Source organism: Leuresthes tenuis, unplaced genomic scaffold (genome assembly GCF_036924035.1).
Source record: "Leuresthes tenuis unplaced genomic scaffold, fLeuTen1.0.hap1 SCAF_10, whole genome shotgun sequence".
In the NCBI taxonomy this organism is placed as follows: Eukaryota; Metazoa; Chordata; class Actinopteri; order Atheriniformes; family Atherinopsidae; genus Leuresthes; species Leuresthes tenuis.
In genome coordinates, this window is record NW_027325364.1 from 9,160,909 (window position 1) to 9,176,633 (window position 15,725).

At 39.4% G+C, this 15,725-nt stretch overlaps 3 protein-coding genes across 3 annotated transcripts in view; 1 reads left to right on the top strand and 2 right to left on the bottom strand.

Moving 5' to 3' along the window:
• stk40 (serine/threonine kinase 40) overlaps positions 1 to 15,725 on the bottom strand; it is a 412,820-nt gene that overhangs the window by 200,237 nt on the left and 196,858 nt on the right. The gene's annotated exons all lie outside the window — the stretch shown is intronic.
• On the top strand, positions 719 to 13,208 carry gnl2 (G protein nucleolar 2). Its single transcript, XM_072393834.1, has 16 exons — positions 719 to 927; positions 2,512 to 2,596; positions 2,715 to 2,809; positions 5,130 to 5,269; positions 6,457 to 6,641; positions 6,738 to 6,804; positions 7,299 to 7,457; positions 7,600 to 7,713; positions 9,037 to 9,165; positions 9,832 to 9,936; positions 10,345 to 10,503; positions 10,828 to 10,935; positions 11,046 to 11,524; positions 11,873 to 11,952; positions 12,177 to 12,247; positions 12,707 to 13,208. Exons 1-16 carry the CDS (start codon positions 864 to 866, stop codon positions 12,848 to 12,850), a joined length of 2,184 nt encoding a protein of 727 aa, XP_072249935.1. The 5' UTR covers positions 719 to 863; the 3' UTR covers positions 12,851 to 13,208.
• dnali1 (dynein, axonemal, light intermediate chain 1) lies at positions 13,089 to 15,680 on the bottom strand. The gene is made up of 6 exons (XM_072393835.1): positions 15,542 to 15,680; positions 14,417 to 14,553; positions 14,180 to 14,349; positions 13,855 to 14,033; positions 13,462 to 13,626; positions 13,089 to 13,350 (listed from the first exon to the last, which is right to left on the bottom strand). The coding sequence occupies exons 1-6, from the start codon at positions 15,620 to 15,622 to the stop codon at positions 13,315 to 13,317; spliced, it is 768 nt and encodes a 255-aa protein (XP_072249936.1). The 5' UTR covers positions 15,623 to 15,680; the 3' UTR covers positions 13,089 to 13,314.

Genomic DNA, 15,725 nt, shown 5'->3' on the forward strand with positions numbered 1-15,725 from the left:
GGTGGTAGCCAGTGCCATCTTCTTGGTTTGGTGTGCTGGGGCAGCAGACTGAGGGCAGCAGACTCAACAAGATCAGCAGGAAGGCTGGCTCCGTCCTGGGGGTCCAGCTGGACTCTTTGTTGGTGGTGTCTGAGAGGAGGATGCTGTGTAAACTGCATAGTAGCGTGGACAACAACACTCACCCTCTCCACCAGGTGCTAACCTCCCACAGAAGCACCTTCAGCAACAGAGTCATTCGTCCCCTGTGTAAGACAGAACACCAGAGGAAGTCCTTTCTGCCTGTGTCCATCAGACTGTTTAATTCATCTACCTCAGGTCGAGACAAGGTCAGTGGAAACACTCCGTCCTGAGGTATTGGGTGAAATGACTGTTATGTTACTTTACCCAATGCCACTTTATGCAATGCCACTTTCTCCAGATCACTTTGTTTGTATATATTGTTTTCTATTGAGGCAGCAAATATTGCACATATTGTATTCAGTTACTTATGTTATTCTATTTCATTCTATTTAGTACCTCTTGTACCATAACTGTTGCACAGCAATTTCTTTCGGGATAAATAAAGCTTCTTGAATCTTGAATCTTGAATCTTGAATCTTGAATCTTGAATCTTGAATCTTGAATCTTGAATCTTGAATCTTGAATCTTGAAACTGCGTCTGTACGACATTCAGTTTCCTGATTGGTTCTTCTCGCTGGCGCTCCTGTGATGACGTACTTCCTGTTTCACCGAAGGGACACGTGCAGATTGTAGCCCTGTAGAGCTGAGGGGACTAACAGCAGCCAAACTTCAGTTTTCAGACGACTTGGTCTGGATACCAGACTTTTTTGTCCGTGGAAGGTTTTTCTGACTAAGTGGTCAATATGGTGAAGCCTCGGTTTAAGGGGAAAAGCTCGATAAACCCCTCGTCGTCCAGCAGTAACCCTGGTGAGCTAAGCCCTTGTTAGCCACACCGTTTGTTTACGCTGAATGCTAAATCTTGCTAGTTAGTGTCGGGAATTGATCGCGTTTTATTTTTTTCTTGCTCGTATATAAAACATGTTGAAAACGTAACACGCGCAGGACGTTAACTGGAGACACCCACTTGGTGTTCTCTTATTAGAAGATAACGTCAGCTATTTGGTCACATATGCTGAACAGACTGATCCCACTTGTGTAATATATATGTGATGTGATGGTTGTAACTTGATATTCCATTAAACGTAATTATGTACTAATTACAAGCTTATTATGTATCTATTGCTGTTAGACACACCAGCCCGACAATAAGAGTTTGTTTTGTAAAAACGTTAAGCATTACAAGCACAGTTGGAAGTGCATTTCCACAGTATGGCACTGTACTGACCTTTAAGCGACCAGCAGCTCTTTTAAAAACAATCTCTGCAACAACAGAAATAATTACATTCTTCCTCCAGGTGGATTTTTTTCCCCCTAAAGCTTCCATATTAAACATGGGACTTGTATTATGAAGTAGGATTAGTGGGTTGTCAAGATAAATTCAGGTTCAGCTCTGGATTTTCAGTGTCACAGGTTGTCTTTCTCTTGGATCAGCTTGATCTTGGTGGATCAGCATGGCAACTTGTTTGAAACCTAATCTGCCCGGAGTTAGGTTCAGAGATATAAGATCAACATGTGTCATACAGATTCTCTTAAAATATGATATATTAAGAAACAGCAGGACATGGATTGTAAGAGAGTCTCTTTCCGACTGGGTTCAGAGAGCTACTGTTGTTTAATTTTCACTTAAACAGAAGGGAATGCTGATGTTGCCTTAAACGGAGACTGATTATTCTGATTCTTGCTGATGTTTTAAGATTCAGAGCTTACATAGATTTAGTTTATTTTAAAGTTAATTATTAAACTATAACTTGTCATGCTGTGTCTGCGGCGTATCAAACTGTTTAAAAATAAGTCTGTTCGTTCTTATTCATATCCACATCTATCTACAAAATGTTTTTATAATGGATTAAAAGTACTGGACATCTACAACCTGTTATTCTATTTTATAAGCCTGATTGACAGATTAGTCATGTTTGTTCTTTATATCGTGTAAAGATTATCTAAAACAGTCTACAGAATAAATGGTCTTTCTCACACATGTCAAGAATACACTGGCCGCACATTCATTTGATAAAATACACAATGGTAAATCATTAGATCTACTTGTGCTTTAATAAAGTACAGTTATATTGATCAGCTGAATAATTTAGATACAGTATTTTTCTTTGTATTTATTTATTAGTTTTTGCTTTGTCTGTAGCATTTGTGTTACTTTTCAGGCTGCTGGGAATATGCAATTGTGATTAGTCATCTGATGCCAACACCACTTATTCTACATGAACATCTACCTTTCCTGATTCAGAAAAGCCAGATCACCTAAATATATCCTGGATATGTTCAACCTCCTTCATGGAACAGACCCTTGTTAAAATTTATTAAGCTTACTTAATACATAGGTTACTGGGTGTTCTGTTGATGGGGCATTAAAGCAACTCCACTTACATTTCACAGATCGACTCAAGGGTGCTGGCGGCAACAACATGAGGGATCGAACCACTATCAAGCGTCTGAATATGTACAGACAAAAGCAAAGATGGTAATTGATAATAAATATGATCATAAATGTTGTTACCTGCTTAATAGGAGGTTTTCTTTCATTTCAAGTGAAATTTGAACATTCTATGTTCACACTGATGCTGTGCTTCTATCCCCAGTAATAATCGTGGGAAAGTAGTCAAACCTTTACAGTACCAGTCAACAGTAACTCCAGGGACAGTAGCCAGGGTAGAACCTAACATCAAATGGTTTGGTGAGTACATTTTCCTATTGTCTGTGTTATTGGTGGATATGCTGCAAATGTTGGTAATATCGTATTTTGTCTGCTTGATTTTCCAAGAAGCATGCTTTACCTCCTCATTTACCCATTCAGATCTGGTGCAACATATGCATTTTTTTCCCCATCAAGCTTGACGCCACAAGTTGTATCAGGACTTTCAAGTTATACCCAGTTTCTCTCCCACAGGTGACAGCAGATCATAGAAAAGTTCTCTTTAATTTTCTTTTCGAATATTTTTAAAATATTGTTTCCCTTAACTCTCTGAAAGGAGCATTACCAACAAGTTGTGTAATAGCCCAACCTTTCTCTTAACCACAGCTGTCAGACAGAGTTGCTAAAGACTCATCCATTGACAGTAGGAGGACAAGCGACTTCCATTTGGTGCTTATTGTGGAAAAATATGTTAAACAAATGTTGGCCTGACAAATAAATCATGCAAAGCAAAAGGGTGAAGCTGGTTTCTCATAAAGAGCAATTAAATTGGAATAGAGCCTAGCTACTGTCTATAAATATGTTGGGTTTTTTAATGAAACGCTGGCAGGCAGTACTTCCCAGTGTACTGCCAGCACTTTTCTGCCAGAGGGAAGTGCTATGTGGACAGAGGCCCTTAAGCTGTCAATTTTTTTTATTTTTTTGTTCATGTTTCTCCTTTCTTCAGAAACTAAGAGACAAAAGATTTTAGTGCTCATGCTTTTTTTTTTATGAATTGCCCATGCATGTGTTTATATTTGATAATAAATAAGGTTGTTTTCATACATTATGGATTCAAAGATGCGTTTGATTTTCATATTGCGTCTAGCAAAACCCAAACCGCTTGGGAGTTTTTTAATCTATGATAAGTGCAAGATAAGTTCTACCAGGATAAGCGCAAGATAAGTTCTGCCAGGATAAGCGCAAGATAAGTTCTACCAGGATAAGCGCAAGATAAGTTCTACCAGGATAAGCGCAAGATAAGTTCTACCAGGATAAGCGCAAGATAAGTTCTACCAGGATAAGCGCAAGATAAGTTCTACCAGGATAAGCTCAAGATAAGTTCTACCAGGATAAGCTCAAGATAAGTTCTACCAGGATAAGCTCAAGATAAGTTCTACCAAGATAAGTTCTACCAGGATAAGTTCTACCAAGATAAGTTCTACCAGGATAAGTTCTACCAGGATAAGTGCAGGATAAGTTCTACCAGGTAAGCTGGTAGAACCATGATACCATGATATAAATGCATTTGGAGCAACATTTTTGCTCCAAATGTTGCGTTTCAGGAGCAAAAAAGACCAGGCAGAAAGACAATGAAAAGCGACTGGTTTTGTTGTCACTAAACACTTCTGTGACAGTAAACGACAGGAATAAAAAACTGCTTTGGTGACTTATGACGACGTCACCACTAATCGACTTTAATAATCGGCTTGATTAGTCGACCTCAAAAATCACTTAAAATGGCCATCCCTAATTAAAATGCTTCCTCCAAATTTGAGCAACAGCAATAATAAAGCGAGATGTAGCATAACAAGGGTTCTGAAGGCCACCAGGACATATACATATTTGCCCATTATTTTTTCTAGTTATTGGCCTGTTTAGGCCAGACTTTGTCAGACAGTAATTTCACTTTAGATGTTAACTGAGGGTAACTCACCAACCCTTGATGAGGAGCACCTCTCGCAGTATTTTCATGCAGATAATTCAAATTTAATGTTGGAGGAAACATAAGATGCTGCTTAAAGGAAACGGTTGGATTTGTAGTGTAACGGCTGACACCGTAAGACAGGGTGGAGGAAGTTAGGACGATGCTATGGGATTTACAGCTCATCTATCAATGTATTCTACAAATTATCTTTCATAAGAGCAATCTGTTACTCAAATAGATGACCACTTATTTCAGGTTCAGCTGGCATTTTTTTGTTTGTTTTGCGTGTACATTCACGACCGCTTGCTTTGACTTTAACACAAAGCAAGCATGCTGAAGAAAAAATGCGCTCGCCTCTGTCAGTCCTGTCTCCACATGCTGTGTTAAATATGTGTATTTAAGTGCCACTGGGCCATTGTACCGCAGTGACGGGATATTGGAAAAATAACTGATGCCCTGGAAATTGATTCTTATTTTTTTGATCGCCGCAATTGCTGATGTTGAAAGAATGAAGGCCCGGTGTCATTAATTATCAAATTTGAATATTGTTACTTTAACTCATCATCGGGCCAGAGGGAATATTGGGGAGGCTGACAATGCATGTTGTTTTTTATGTGATCAAAAGTGGGATCTAAACTAAGCTGGTCACAATTTGCCTTTGGATATACATTTCAGCTAATACCCGCGTAATCAAGCAGTCATCCCTCCAGAAGTTCCAGGATGAAATGGGAGCAGTACAGAAAGATCCCTATCGTGTGGTGATGAGACAGACCAAACTCCCTATGTCCCTCTTGCATGACAGAGTCAAAGCCCATGTGAGTATAAAGACTAAAAACTTCTAGTGTTATTTATTAGTGGATTGCAAACCTTGGCATTGTACTGGCACGTAAAGCTTTTCTACCTGACTCCAAAACGGCATCAGGGTTCTGTTGTCTTTCATCAGTAGCTTGTTTCATCTATTCATGAGGTTTTTTTTTATGAGGTGAGACTAGTAAGAGTGCTCACTTTAATCTTCATTCAATATTGGCACAGAGGGTGAGTTCTTCTCTGCCAAGTTTTAACTTCTCCAATCCATAACCAACACTGCTCCAAATAACATTGAGTTCTTATTCTTGTGCCATGTACCATCATCTCTCATGAAAATGAAGCATCTATTAGAATCTGAAGCATCTGAAGATACATATGTGTATCTGAAGTAATTACTCTACTGTTCCCAAAACAAGTCGTTTTTCATTTGCCGTTTTTTTCTGAATGTCTCCTCTCTGGTTGACCAATGGAATTATCTTGTTTATAAATGACAGATCGATGAAACGAGGTCGTGATTTCATTAGGTGAAATGTGTTTTGAAAGAACGAGGGAGCTTTGTAGAGGATCTTGGCAAGCGGCATTGTTTTTAACTAACCCTGTAACCCACCCCCAACCCAATGCTAATGTCAGTGTTGCAATAGAGGTATGGTCTGTTCTTCGTATTTTATATATTTTTAAGATCACTGGAACACATAATTAGCACTGGCACAGTCTTTGCTGTTCAGCTGGCTTTGCCTTTGCATATTTGGGTGCTCTGTTTACTGTATGCGTTTGTTCTGTTTTTCTGTCTCAAACCCACACTGGGAATGTGTCAGAAATTGGTTTAGATACAAGAAAAACATTTTCATCACATTGTCTGTCTTTTCAATTATAGCATTACTTTGCGCCTCAATATGATAATACTTGTCCAGTAGAACTTTGACTTGTAAGGTTATGCAAATCCTTCAGTCACAACCAATCTGCACATAAGTTCTCTTATAAATTACACTTCAGAACACAATAAGCATATTGAAATAGTTTTTATCTTATAGATGAGCCACAAGTGCAACGTGAAGCCCTGTTATGTAGAAAAGCATGTGAGATAAACAGGAAACCGCTAAACACGTAAATTAATTGTCTTATGTGGGTTGTTGTTGATGTAAAAAATAATGATAATAATCCACAAAACTTAAAAAGTTTTTCTTTACCACTGCAGAATTCTAAGGTGCACATTTTAGACACTGAGGGTTTTGAGACTACGTTTGGACCTAAAGCTCAAAGGAAGAGGCCGAGTCTGATGGTAGATGATGTGAAGGACCTCGTAGAGCAAGCCGAGGCTTCAGCGCTGAGCTACAATGCTGACAAGGACAAAAACCTTGTAACAGAGGACACAGGGGTCCGGTATGATGCTCACTTAATATTCGATTCATACTTTTTTTTTTTAAGTTGTCAAAATACTGAAAGTATTTATTTATTTTTTTCTTAATTCTTCCACAGGGATGAAGCACGTGAGGAGATTTTCAAAAAGGGTCAGTCCAAGAGGATCTGGGGAGAGCTCTACAAGGTAACACTTCATCCCCATGCATTATGGAAAAGGAGAATTCCGGTATCTTTAAACCTGAGCGCTGTTTTCCAAACGGTCAACATTATGAAGAAGGACTCAAATCTTTGAAAGTGATTACGTTATGACCAGCCGTCCCAAAATGTTTACAATGTAATCCTTTAGTGCAGCTTTTTCCACTGACAGGCTTGGTCTCTTGTCACGTCACCAAAGGTATAAACAGAAACAGGTTCATTCCGCAAATCTGATTTCTAATGGTATTATCTTCACAACAACTTTCAGAACGACTCAGTCACTAGCGCATTCATCATGTCATAGACATCTACACACATCGATGTGTTTACCCTATTTCTTAGGAAACCCAGCAGTTCGATGCATCTGTAGGTTCAGTTTGATGGTGGACATAATTGACAGATTCTGTGCTAACATTATATGTGCTTCTGTTCTGAAGTGCAGTTTGTCATTTTACATCCCTTTTTTTTTTTTTATTGTAATAGGTGATTGACTCATCTGATGTCATTATCCAAGTACTGGATGCCCGTGATCCCATGGGAACACGCTCTAAGAGCATAGAGACGTATCTGAAGAAAGAGAAACCCTGGAAACACCTGATCTTTGTGCTGAACAAGTGTGACCTCATCCCCACCTGGGTCACAGTAAGATTTCCTTTTTTATTCACGTCTCAAGTTTTTCCCTTTTGACTGTCCTGAAACCACAAAAAAGAAAACACTTAAGTTTAAGTGTTAACTTAAGTCTTAAGTGTTAACTTTCTCTCGTCTCTGCTCAATTTTGAACCAGAAACGGTGGGTTGCAGTTTTGTCCCAAGAGTACCCGACTCTGGCTTTCCATGCTAGCCTCACCAACTCTTTTGGTAAGGGCTCCCTCATCCAGCTCCTTAGGCAGTTCGGTAAGGTAAGCACATGTTTCCCATTCATCATGTAGTAAGAAGCACAACAAAGCAAACCTCATTGTCAGGTGTGCAGAATTATTCCAACAGAAATAAAGATATTTCATTACCTTGTTGTATAAGGATGAATATGACACCCCGAAGGATGTTTGATCAATGATCAATCAGCACAGGTTTACTCCTGGCCTCACTGCCGTTAGCCACAGCTGCAGATCTGACCGGCAGCAGTTTCTTCTCCTCCTGCTTAAACAACAAGGATTAAACTTAGATGGTATTTTGATCTTGAGAATGATATTATTGAATGTAGGCTGTGTCAGAACAAACTGAAATGTGGTCACTTGACTGGAGCAGTGTGGTCAAATTCAATACAACCATATGGTGTTGATGTGCAAGGAATGAGGGCTTTTGTTGCTTGCTGTGTTAATATAATCCACACTCCACAAACTAACATGACATGTTTTGCGTGCACATGTTGTGATCACTTGGCTTTATCTGTTCCATTTTGCTCAGTATTGAAACTTTTATGAGTGCTGTCTTGCTTCTACATCAGTTAATCAGTTTGATTTATTTGCCTTGTTTGCTGCGCTGATAGGCTGTCACTACTTCATTCAGTGGCTCATCTTTTATGGGTTTCTCTGCTTTTGATTTCTGAGTAATGAAAATAGTCTTTAGTTCAGTCGAGGTCAGATGACTGACTTGCCTTAAACTTGGGTAACAGCATTTTTTTTTTTAGATATTATCCATCTGTGTTGTGAAGCAGCATTTGACTGAATCTGAGCAAAACAGATTTCTTTACACACTTTATAGTTGAAAGTTCCACTTTTGTCAGCTGTCACATTACCAACAAACACAAGTGAACGGTTCCTTTGGCACCAATAAATGCCCCTCAACATTGCTGCCTCAAACATGTTTGACAGACAGTGCAGTATGCTTAAGATCATAAGCCCTCCTGCACCTTCTTCATACTCTTTATCAACCCCTCATTCTGCTAGTTTCAAACTCAGTCTTTCTAGATCTGAGCAAGCCTTTGTTTTCTTTGGCACAGTCTAATGGGCCCTTTGGTTTTTAGCAATGGTAAGCCACCGAAATGTACAGTTATTGAAGGAAAATAAGGAAAATTGTTTCCACATATTTATTAAACTGACTACATTTGATTAATTTGATTTAAAAAGGAACATGTATAGCTTGTCATTTAATAAAAAAATAATGAAAGCTTTACTGCATCATATCATGTCTCTGAAACAGTCTGTATTCCCTGTGTCTAGATTTGATCAGATTTGATGTGGTGGTTTTTGGAGCTACAACACTCACGGCTTTTTCTCCCACAGCTCCACACAGACAAGAAACAGATAAGTGTGGGTTTCATAGGCTATCCAAATGTAGGAAAGAGCTCAGTCATCAACACTCTGCGATCCAAGAAGGTCTGCAACGTGGCACCCCTTGCTGGAGAAACTAAGGTACATCAGCTCTTCTATACAGTGTGTAAATGAACCATGGATATGCTACACAGTATCATGAGCAGTCTGGGAAAGAGCTACTCCTGTGAAATGGTCCCCAAGAAACTGCAATTTGTTAGATTTTCCAATGACTTTAAAGATTGATACTAAAGCATTGGCTATATATTTTTTTTCATTTCATACTGCTGTGAAGTAGCATTTGGATTTTTTATTTTTATTTGACAGAGCCAAGAGTAAGAGCGAAACACATTTTCACCCCTAATTTCCTCTCTCGGGCTACTTATCCCGTTGGAAATTGAGCAATGGTTTAAGACTCGGGATGTGTAAAGAAGGGTCAAGGGAAAATTATGGGAACATTTCTTTTACAGGCTTGCAAAATTTGTGTTCTTGGACCACTGAAGAAGGGAGATTTTTGCACAGCTATCCAATGAATCTGATGGGTCTGTGGCCAACAGCCTTTATTTCCCTCCTTGTGTTTGAGTCTCACAACATACCTGACACTGGTGAAAGAAAGCGTTTGCGATCGGTTACGTTAGGAGATAGTCATCACAGTTCTTGTTAGGTTTGATGCATTCTTTGCTTTTTCACAAGATGTATGTTTGTTTGATATTTTCAATAAAAGCCAACAGGGTAAAATGGAGAGCATTGTTCTCTTGACTCTTCCAGGTGTGGCAGTACATCACTTTGATGAGACGCATCTTCCTCATCGACTGCCCCGGTGTCGTGTACCCATCAGAGGACAGTGAATCTGATATTGTTCTGAAAGGAGTGGTACGTTATTTCTCCACTATGAATCTTTGTGATCATTTCAACACAATCTTGCTAAAACCCAAATGCAATAAAGACGGTGAAATGTATTTTTGTTCCTCATAATATGGAGAAAAAAACAGCAGCATATGGAAAACACAGGCGCATGTTTCCATAATTTAAGACAGTCCTCCAAGTCTACACGGGGCTTCAGAGTTATATCAAATTACAATAAAAGCAGGCTTAAAAGTGGACGTCCTTCATAATCTTAATATCTGGATGTTTTAAAAAAATACCGTAATCATCTCAGATTATCAACCTCCGAATCCTTTTGTGGGAGCAAAGGTTTAGCACGAGGGATCATGCAGTCACTGTAACTAAAAGGTTGCAGGCTCTATCTTAAACTGCTTTTTCTTCCCTTTTCTCACAAAGGTGCAAGTGGAGAAGATCAGGAACCCCGAAGAGCACATCGGGGCAGTTCTGGAGCGAGCCAAGCCAGAGTACATTCAGAAGACCTACCGGATTCCTTCATGGAAATCTGCTGAAGACTTTCTTGAGAAACTGGCGTTTCGCACTGGAAAACTTCTGAAGGTGCCTCTATCATTTTCTTACAGGCCATACTTGAATTTGCTTTGCCTATAGTGGGCTTTGTGGTTGCATTTTTTTATTTATTTCATAGAAAATGCAGGTGCTCACAAGCAGAAGATATGGCTATGAAACAAAACTTATATACTTGTTATCAGTACATTTAATTAAATATTCACTGTGTCTGTATTCTGTACTTACAGCATTCACCTTTATCCAATTAAGACCAAAGATTCCTCCTAAATGGGGTCTTAAAGTGTTTTATTGTCATTGTATGAAGCACTGAACATATATCATGAGCATGAACATTGTTTTATTGGTATTGTGCAGGGGGGTGAGCCAGATCTTAGCACAGTCTCCAAAATGGTATTGAATGACTGGCAGAGGGGCCGTATCCCCTTCTTTGTGAAACCACCTGGGCCTGAGGGAGAGCAAGAGGTATGAGGCTAAAGAATATTTCAAAGGCTTGTTTTCTAAATGGATTCATTTTTTTCTTCATCAGCCTTTGCCCTTTGAGTTACGCTGCGTTATTTTTGTAATTCCTCCAGGATGAGAAGCCACTGCCAGTTGAAGGGCCACCCGATGTGGAGAATGTGTCAGAGGAACAGCCAGATAATGTGGACGTCGTCTCAGGGGAACAGGAGGAACAGCAGAGGCAGCAGAGGCAGAAGGAGCACGTCCAGAAGATCCTTTCCAATGTGCGACAAAACTTTGGCAAGATCAGCGTGGCACCAGAGTTCAGCGAAGAAGACTTGGTTCCAGTGGAGATGCCTGACCTGGACATGTCTGACATCTCCGGCTCTGACGGCGAGGAAGATGGTGAAGAAGATGAGGGCAGAGAGGAGGATGAGACCGTTGCTGACCCAGGCGACGGAGAGGCTGAGCAGTCTGGGGCCACAACATTTCAGGCTGACAAAGCGAGCGGCAGCAAGAGTTCACGGGAGACGATACGAGAGCTGGATGAGAAAATTACAAAGTACAAGCAGTTCCTGGACAAAGCCAAATCCAAGCGTTTCTCCGCGATCCGGTCAGAATCCTTTAGTTCAAACCTCACATATTTCTGTCTCACACTGTAAGCGAATCTTATTTCATTTTATCCATTAAGATTTTATCAGGCAGAGAGATGCCATGCATTTTAGATGGTCCATTCAAACCAACTTTAAAGTCTCTGGGGACACGCGGTCATCATGTTGACTCTCATCTGTGGCCTGTTTCTGGAATCCTTGTGAATGTGTTGTTGAATTTGCATCTCCTCTGTTTTTAGATTTAAGCCCACAACTGTTACGTTAGTCCTTGTCTGACTTTCTTACTGTTGGTTTGAACAGATCCCAGACCCTTATATAACAGTTGACTTTTTAATCATTTCTTTGGACAGGATACCTAAGGCCCTTTCTGACAAAGTGTTCACGGACATCAAGACTAAACAAGCAGCAGCTACACAAGCACAGACGAAAGGTAGTACGTCAACAGATGTCTTTTATTGGGCTGAAAAATGGCTTTGAAATACTTTGAGAGAATCTGTCATCAATGGTTTTGTCCAAAAGTTTTTCAGAGTTCATCTGAACCAAAAAGAAGAAAGGGAATTTCCATAATATTTATCAGCGTCTCATTTGCTTGGCTGGGTTAGGTTGACCTTCAATTTGTGTACTGATAACTGATTTATGTGTCTTCTTGTTCAGCTGCAAGCAAGAAGAGGAAAGCTGAGGAAGATGAAGAGTTGACACTGCCACCAAAACTGACATCTAAACAGGTGTGCAGCATTTGTTCTTGCCAATGTCAGACAGGCCAGTCTGTCTAAGCCCATCTGTTGAGTGTGAGATGATGAAAGTATGGGCTTAAATTTGGGTGATCTACAAATATGCCTTGAGTTGCACACATGTTTTGCCATCCAATACAAATTTCCTATTTCCGTATGGATTTGCGAAAAGAATGTCTCAAAAATAAGAACATGTGATTGGGGATCCACAAGTGCTGAGTCACGATTCCCGAACAAAATTTTCAGTTTTACAAATGGAAAATTATATATTTACAAATACACATATATTTGTAAAACCAACACACAAGTTACAAATACGAAATTTGTATTTGGCATATTTGTAGATCACCCTCTGTGATTTGCATTTATTTTTGAGACTAATTAAAGCCCATGTGAAAGGGGGGAGTGGTCTTTTTTAATGGCTTTCTTCTGTTTCTCTTTATTCATCTACAGAGAAGAGCAATGGAACGTGCTAAGAGGGCGAAGAAAGTTGGTGTGCGTTATTATGAAACGCACAACGTGAAAAATAAGAACAAGAGCAGAAAAGCACCAGCACCAGCCACAGAGGGTCAGAGGGCCAAACGATCAAAGCACTAGAGTGATATTTAAAAAAACAAAAAACAGACACACACACACAATATATGTAATACATCTGTATTTAATCTAGCTAAAAAAAAGGCTGTTTTATTGAATTAACAAGTTGACAAAAATAGAAAGATGAGCGTTAAATGTTCTTAATCAAGTGGCCACGTGATGCCTTGATGCACAAGGAACTGAATTACTGCATCCTGCCTTCTCATTTTTCCCTTCAATCTAGAACTGTTTTTGAATGAAATTTCATTCATCTTTCTTGAGTGCACTGCTCTCTTGACGTTCAAGAGAAATGTGCAGTTTGGTTGTTTAGAGTATACTTGCCATACAGTGCTCTCAAAAAAAATAAAATGTTTGCAAATTACATTCAACTTGTATTTATTTATCAAGTGGAGAAATTTGACAAATTACAAATTGTACAACTTTATAGGAAACTGAAGTGGCAACTGGATTCCTCTTTTTTTTTTCTTTTACTTCTTTGGTGTAATTATCCCTTCGAGTTGGGTCTGCAAAGAAACAAGAATATGATTAAAAACATTTAAAATGGGTAATGTAGCTGCTGTTGGTGCCAAATCTGCAGTGAAAAGCTTTTTTGCTGTGGAAATACAAAATGTCACCTTGAGCTGTTGGTTGGTTCTCTTCAGGAACTGAATCTCTTCAGTGTACTTCTTTTCCTCTATCTGTCTCTTTTCAGCTTCTCTCTTCTCTATTGCGTCGCCTTTAGCTTTCTGTTCGTTCAGTTGCTTTAGCAGATCTTGTTTCTCATTCTTCAGATCAGAAACCTCGAAATGTGATGAAACACTGTTGTAAGGCATCATTCTTTTTTATAGCATCCATAATGAAGAAATGGGGCCCTCTGCTGGACTTGTAACTAAAGCACAACGACTAACTTTTTTCAACAAATCAAATATTTTTTTCCAAGCGTTGCTGAAAATACAATTTAATCTGCCTGTGTTTCCATTGATGATTGTAAGTCATAGAAAATAGGATTAAACTCTCAATGCCCTTACTTTTTTTTCCATGTCAACCTTGCCCTGCTCAGCCTGCAGTGCTTTCCTCATGCCAAAAGCAATGCTGCTCTCATACAGCGTCTGGTAGGCGGCGATCGTCATTTGAATCTCATCTCTGACCCGCAACAGCAGCAGGCCCCTCTCAGCACAGATGATTGTTACCTGTCTGATCAACTCGTCTTAAAGAAACAGATATTTTGGTAGGATTAGACAAGAAACCATGTAGATTTCAAAACTGGCGTGAATACAAGTCCTTTGGGTAAGTTGCAGTGTTTGTATACGTAACTTCTTTGTACGATCTCCAGCATCTCAGCTGCGTCCTTACCAAAACACTGGGAATAGAGCTCCCTGCGGACAGGACAGATGCCCGTTTGTCTGGCCTGTCTTTGCTGCAGCTTTGTGTTCAGGAGTTCCTCCAAGCGTATGACGTCCACTCTTGTACAAGGTGCAGTGGATACTTGCTGCACCCAAAGTTGGCTTCCCTCTGTCCATTCCCTGCAATAGCAGAGGTTGAGAAGCCTGAACTTGCTGAACAATAGACAATAGACAGGAAGATCAATACCTGGGTGGAAGAATGGCATTCAGGATCTCCTCGTTTTCCTGCTTAGTGACTTCGGCAGACGCTGATTTTAGTTTAGGAGGTGGTGGAATGGGGGCAGAGTCAGCAGGCTGCTCAGGGCTCACTCTTAAAGAACGTCCCTGTAATAAAACACATTTTATGTTAAACAGTGAATGTTGCATTTGCTTTATATTGCTTACTCATACTCAACTTTTAATTAATGATTTATGTATAGTGTGACACCATCCTATGGAAATGAATTGTAATTCTTGTATTTCAAACTCGGTCTATGACAAAACAAATTAATAACAGCAAGTACAGCTCTGTCTCATCACCCCACAACACAAAAGTGATCCATGTATGTAAAACTCATTCTTGTGTCTCCAGCTTAGATGTTTTTTCAGTTCTCAACAACTTGTTGTGATTTTGTGTCTCTTCATTGTTGTTTCATGTCCTACCTGGTCATTTTGTCACAATGTTGTCATCTTTGTCTACTTTCTGTATCACAGTCATTTTGAATCTGTGTTTCACAGAATTAATTTAGTCTTTTTCTGGTCATTTCAAAATTTTCGGACGGTTGTGTTTTTTCCATTACAGTCTTTTTGTGCCAACTGTTGTTTTCAGTCCTATTTTAGTTGTTATGTATGTCTTACTATGTATGTTGTTACTATGTCCAATTTTATGTCCTGTTTTATGTGCACACAAACTTTGCATATCTTTATGGTCACGTGGAGTCTTTACAATTGTTTTTCATATTGGTCATCTCTGCATCTCTTTGTTGATATTTTGCATCTGTGGTCATTTTACATATCTTCCATGTCTCATTCTGGCGGTGTCTTTTTTTATATGTATGTATATTGAAACAAAGTTCCCCGGCCTGTGCAGGCCTGCCATATTCGGTTAATGAGAGCTTTTCTTTTCTTTCTTTTTTTTTCTGTTTGACCAAGTGCGTGTGCAGTGTTGATATTCCACAGTTAAAACACAAAGATTAAATGGAGCGACTGAATTTACATATTAAATAACTAATCTTTTGCAGGTACATGTACACGTAGACACGTAGACCTTTATTTAAGCCATTTCTTCACTACTTGACGCCAGATAAGCACTTAGCACTTAAAGTAAACTCACCTTTGGTGATTTTCTCTCTGCTCTTGTCTGGACCAAAACTGGATTGTTGTATTTTAGGAGAGAATCGGCTGGTGAAATCATTGTCTCGTATAACTGGGGTGCAAAATCTGCACTTGTTTATGCCAGTTAGAGAAATAGTAAATGGTTAAAAGTTCGTATGCACCGTTTGTGTTGCCATGGTAAC

Bases quoted from the DNA above. Each gene is read 5' to 3' on its own strand.
- gnl2 (XM_072393834.1), top strand. From the start codon at position 864: ATGGTGAAGCCTCGGTTTAAGGGGAAAAGCTCGATAAACCCCTCGTCG. The intron at 5,270-6,456 runs GTGAGTATAAAG...TTACCACTGCAG, and splicing joins ATGACAGAGTCAAAGCCCAT to AATTCTAAGGTGCACATTTT. The intron at 6,642-6,737 runs GTATGATGCTCA...ATTCTTCCACAG, and splicing joins ACAGAGGACACAGGGGTCCG to GGATGAAGCACGTGAGGAGA.
- dnali1 (XM_072393835.1), bottom strand. From the start codon at position 15,622: ATGATTTCACCAGCCGATTCTCTCCTAAAATACAACAATCCAGTTTTG. The intron at 14,554-15,541 runs GTGAGTTTACTT...GTTTTATTACAG, and splicing joins CAGAGAGAAAATCACCAAAG to GGACGTTCTTTAAGAGTGAG. The intron at 14,350-14,416 runs GTATTGATCTTC...CTGCTATTGCAG, and splicing joins AATGCCATTCTTCCACCCAG to GGAATGGACAGAGGGAAGCC.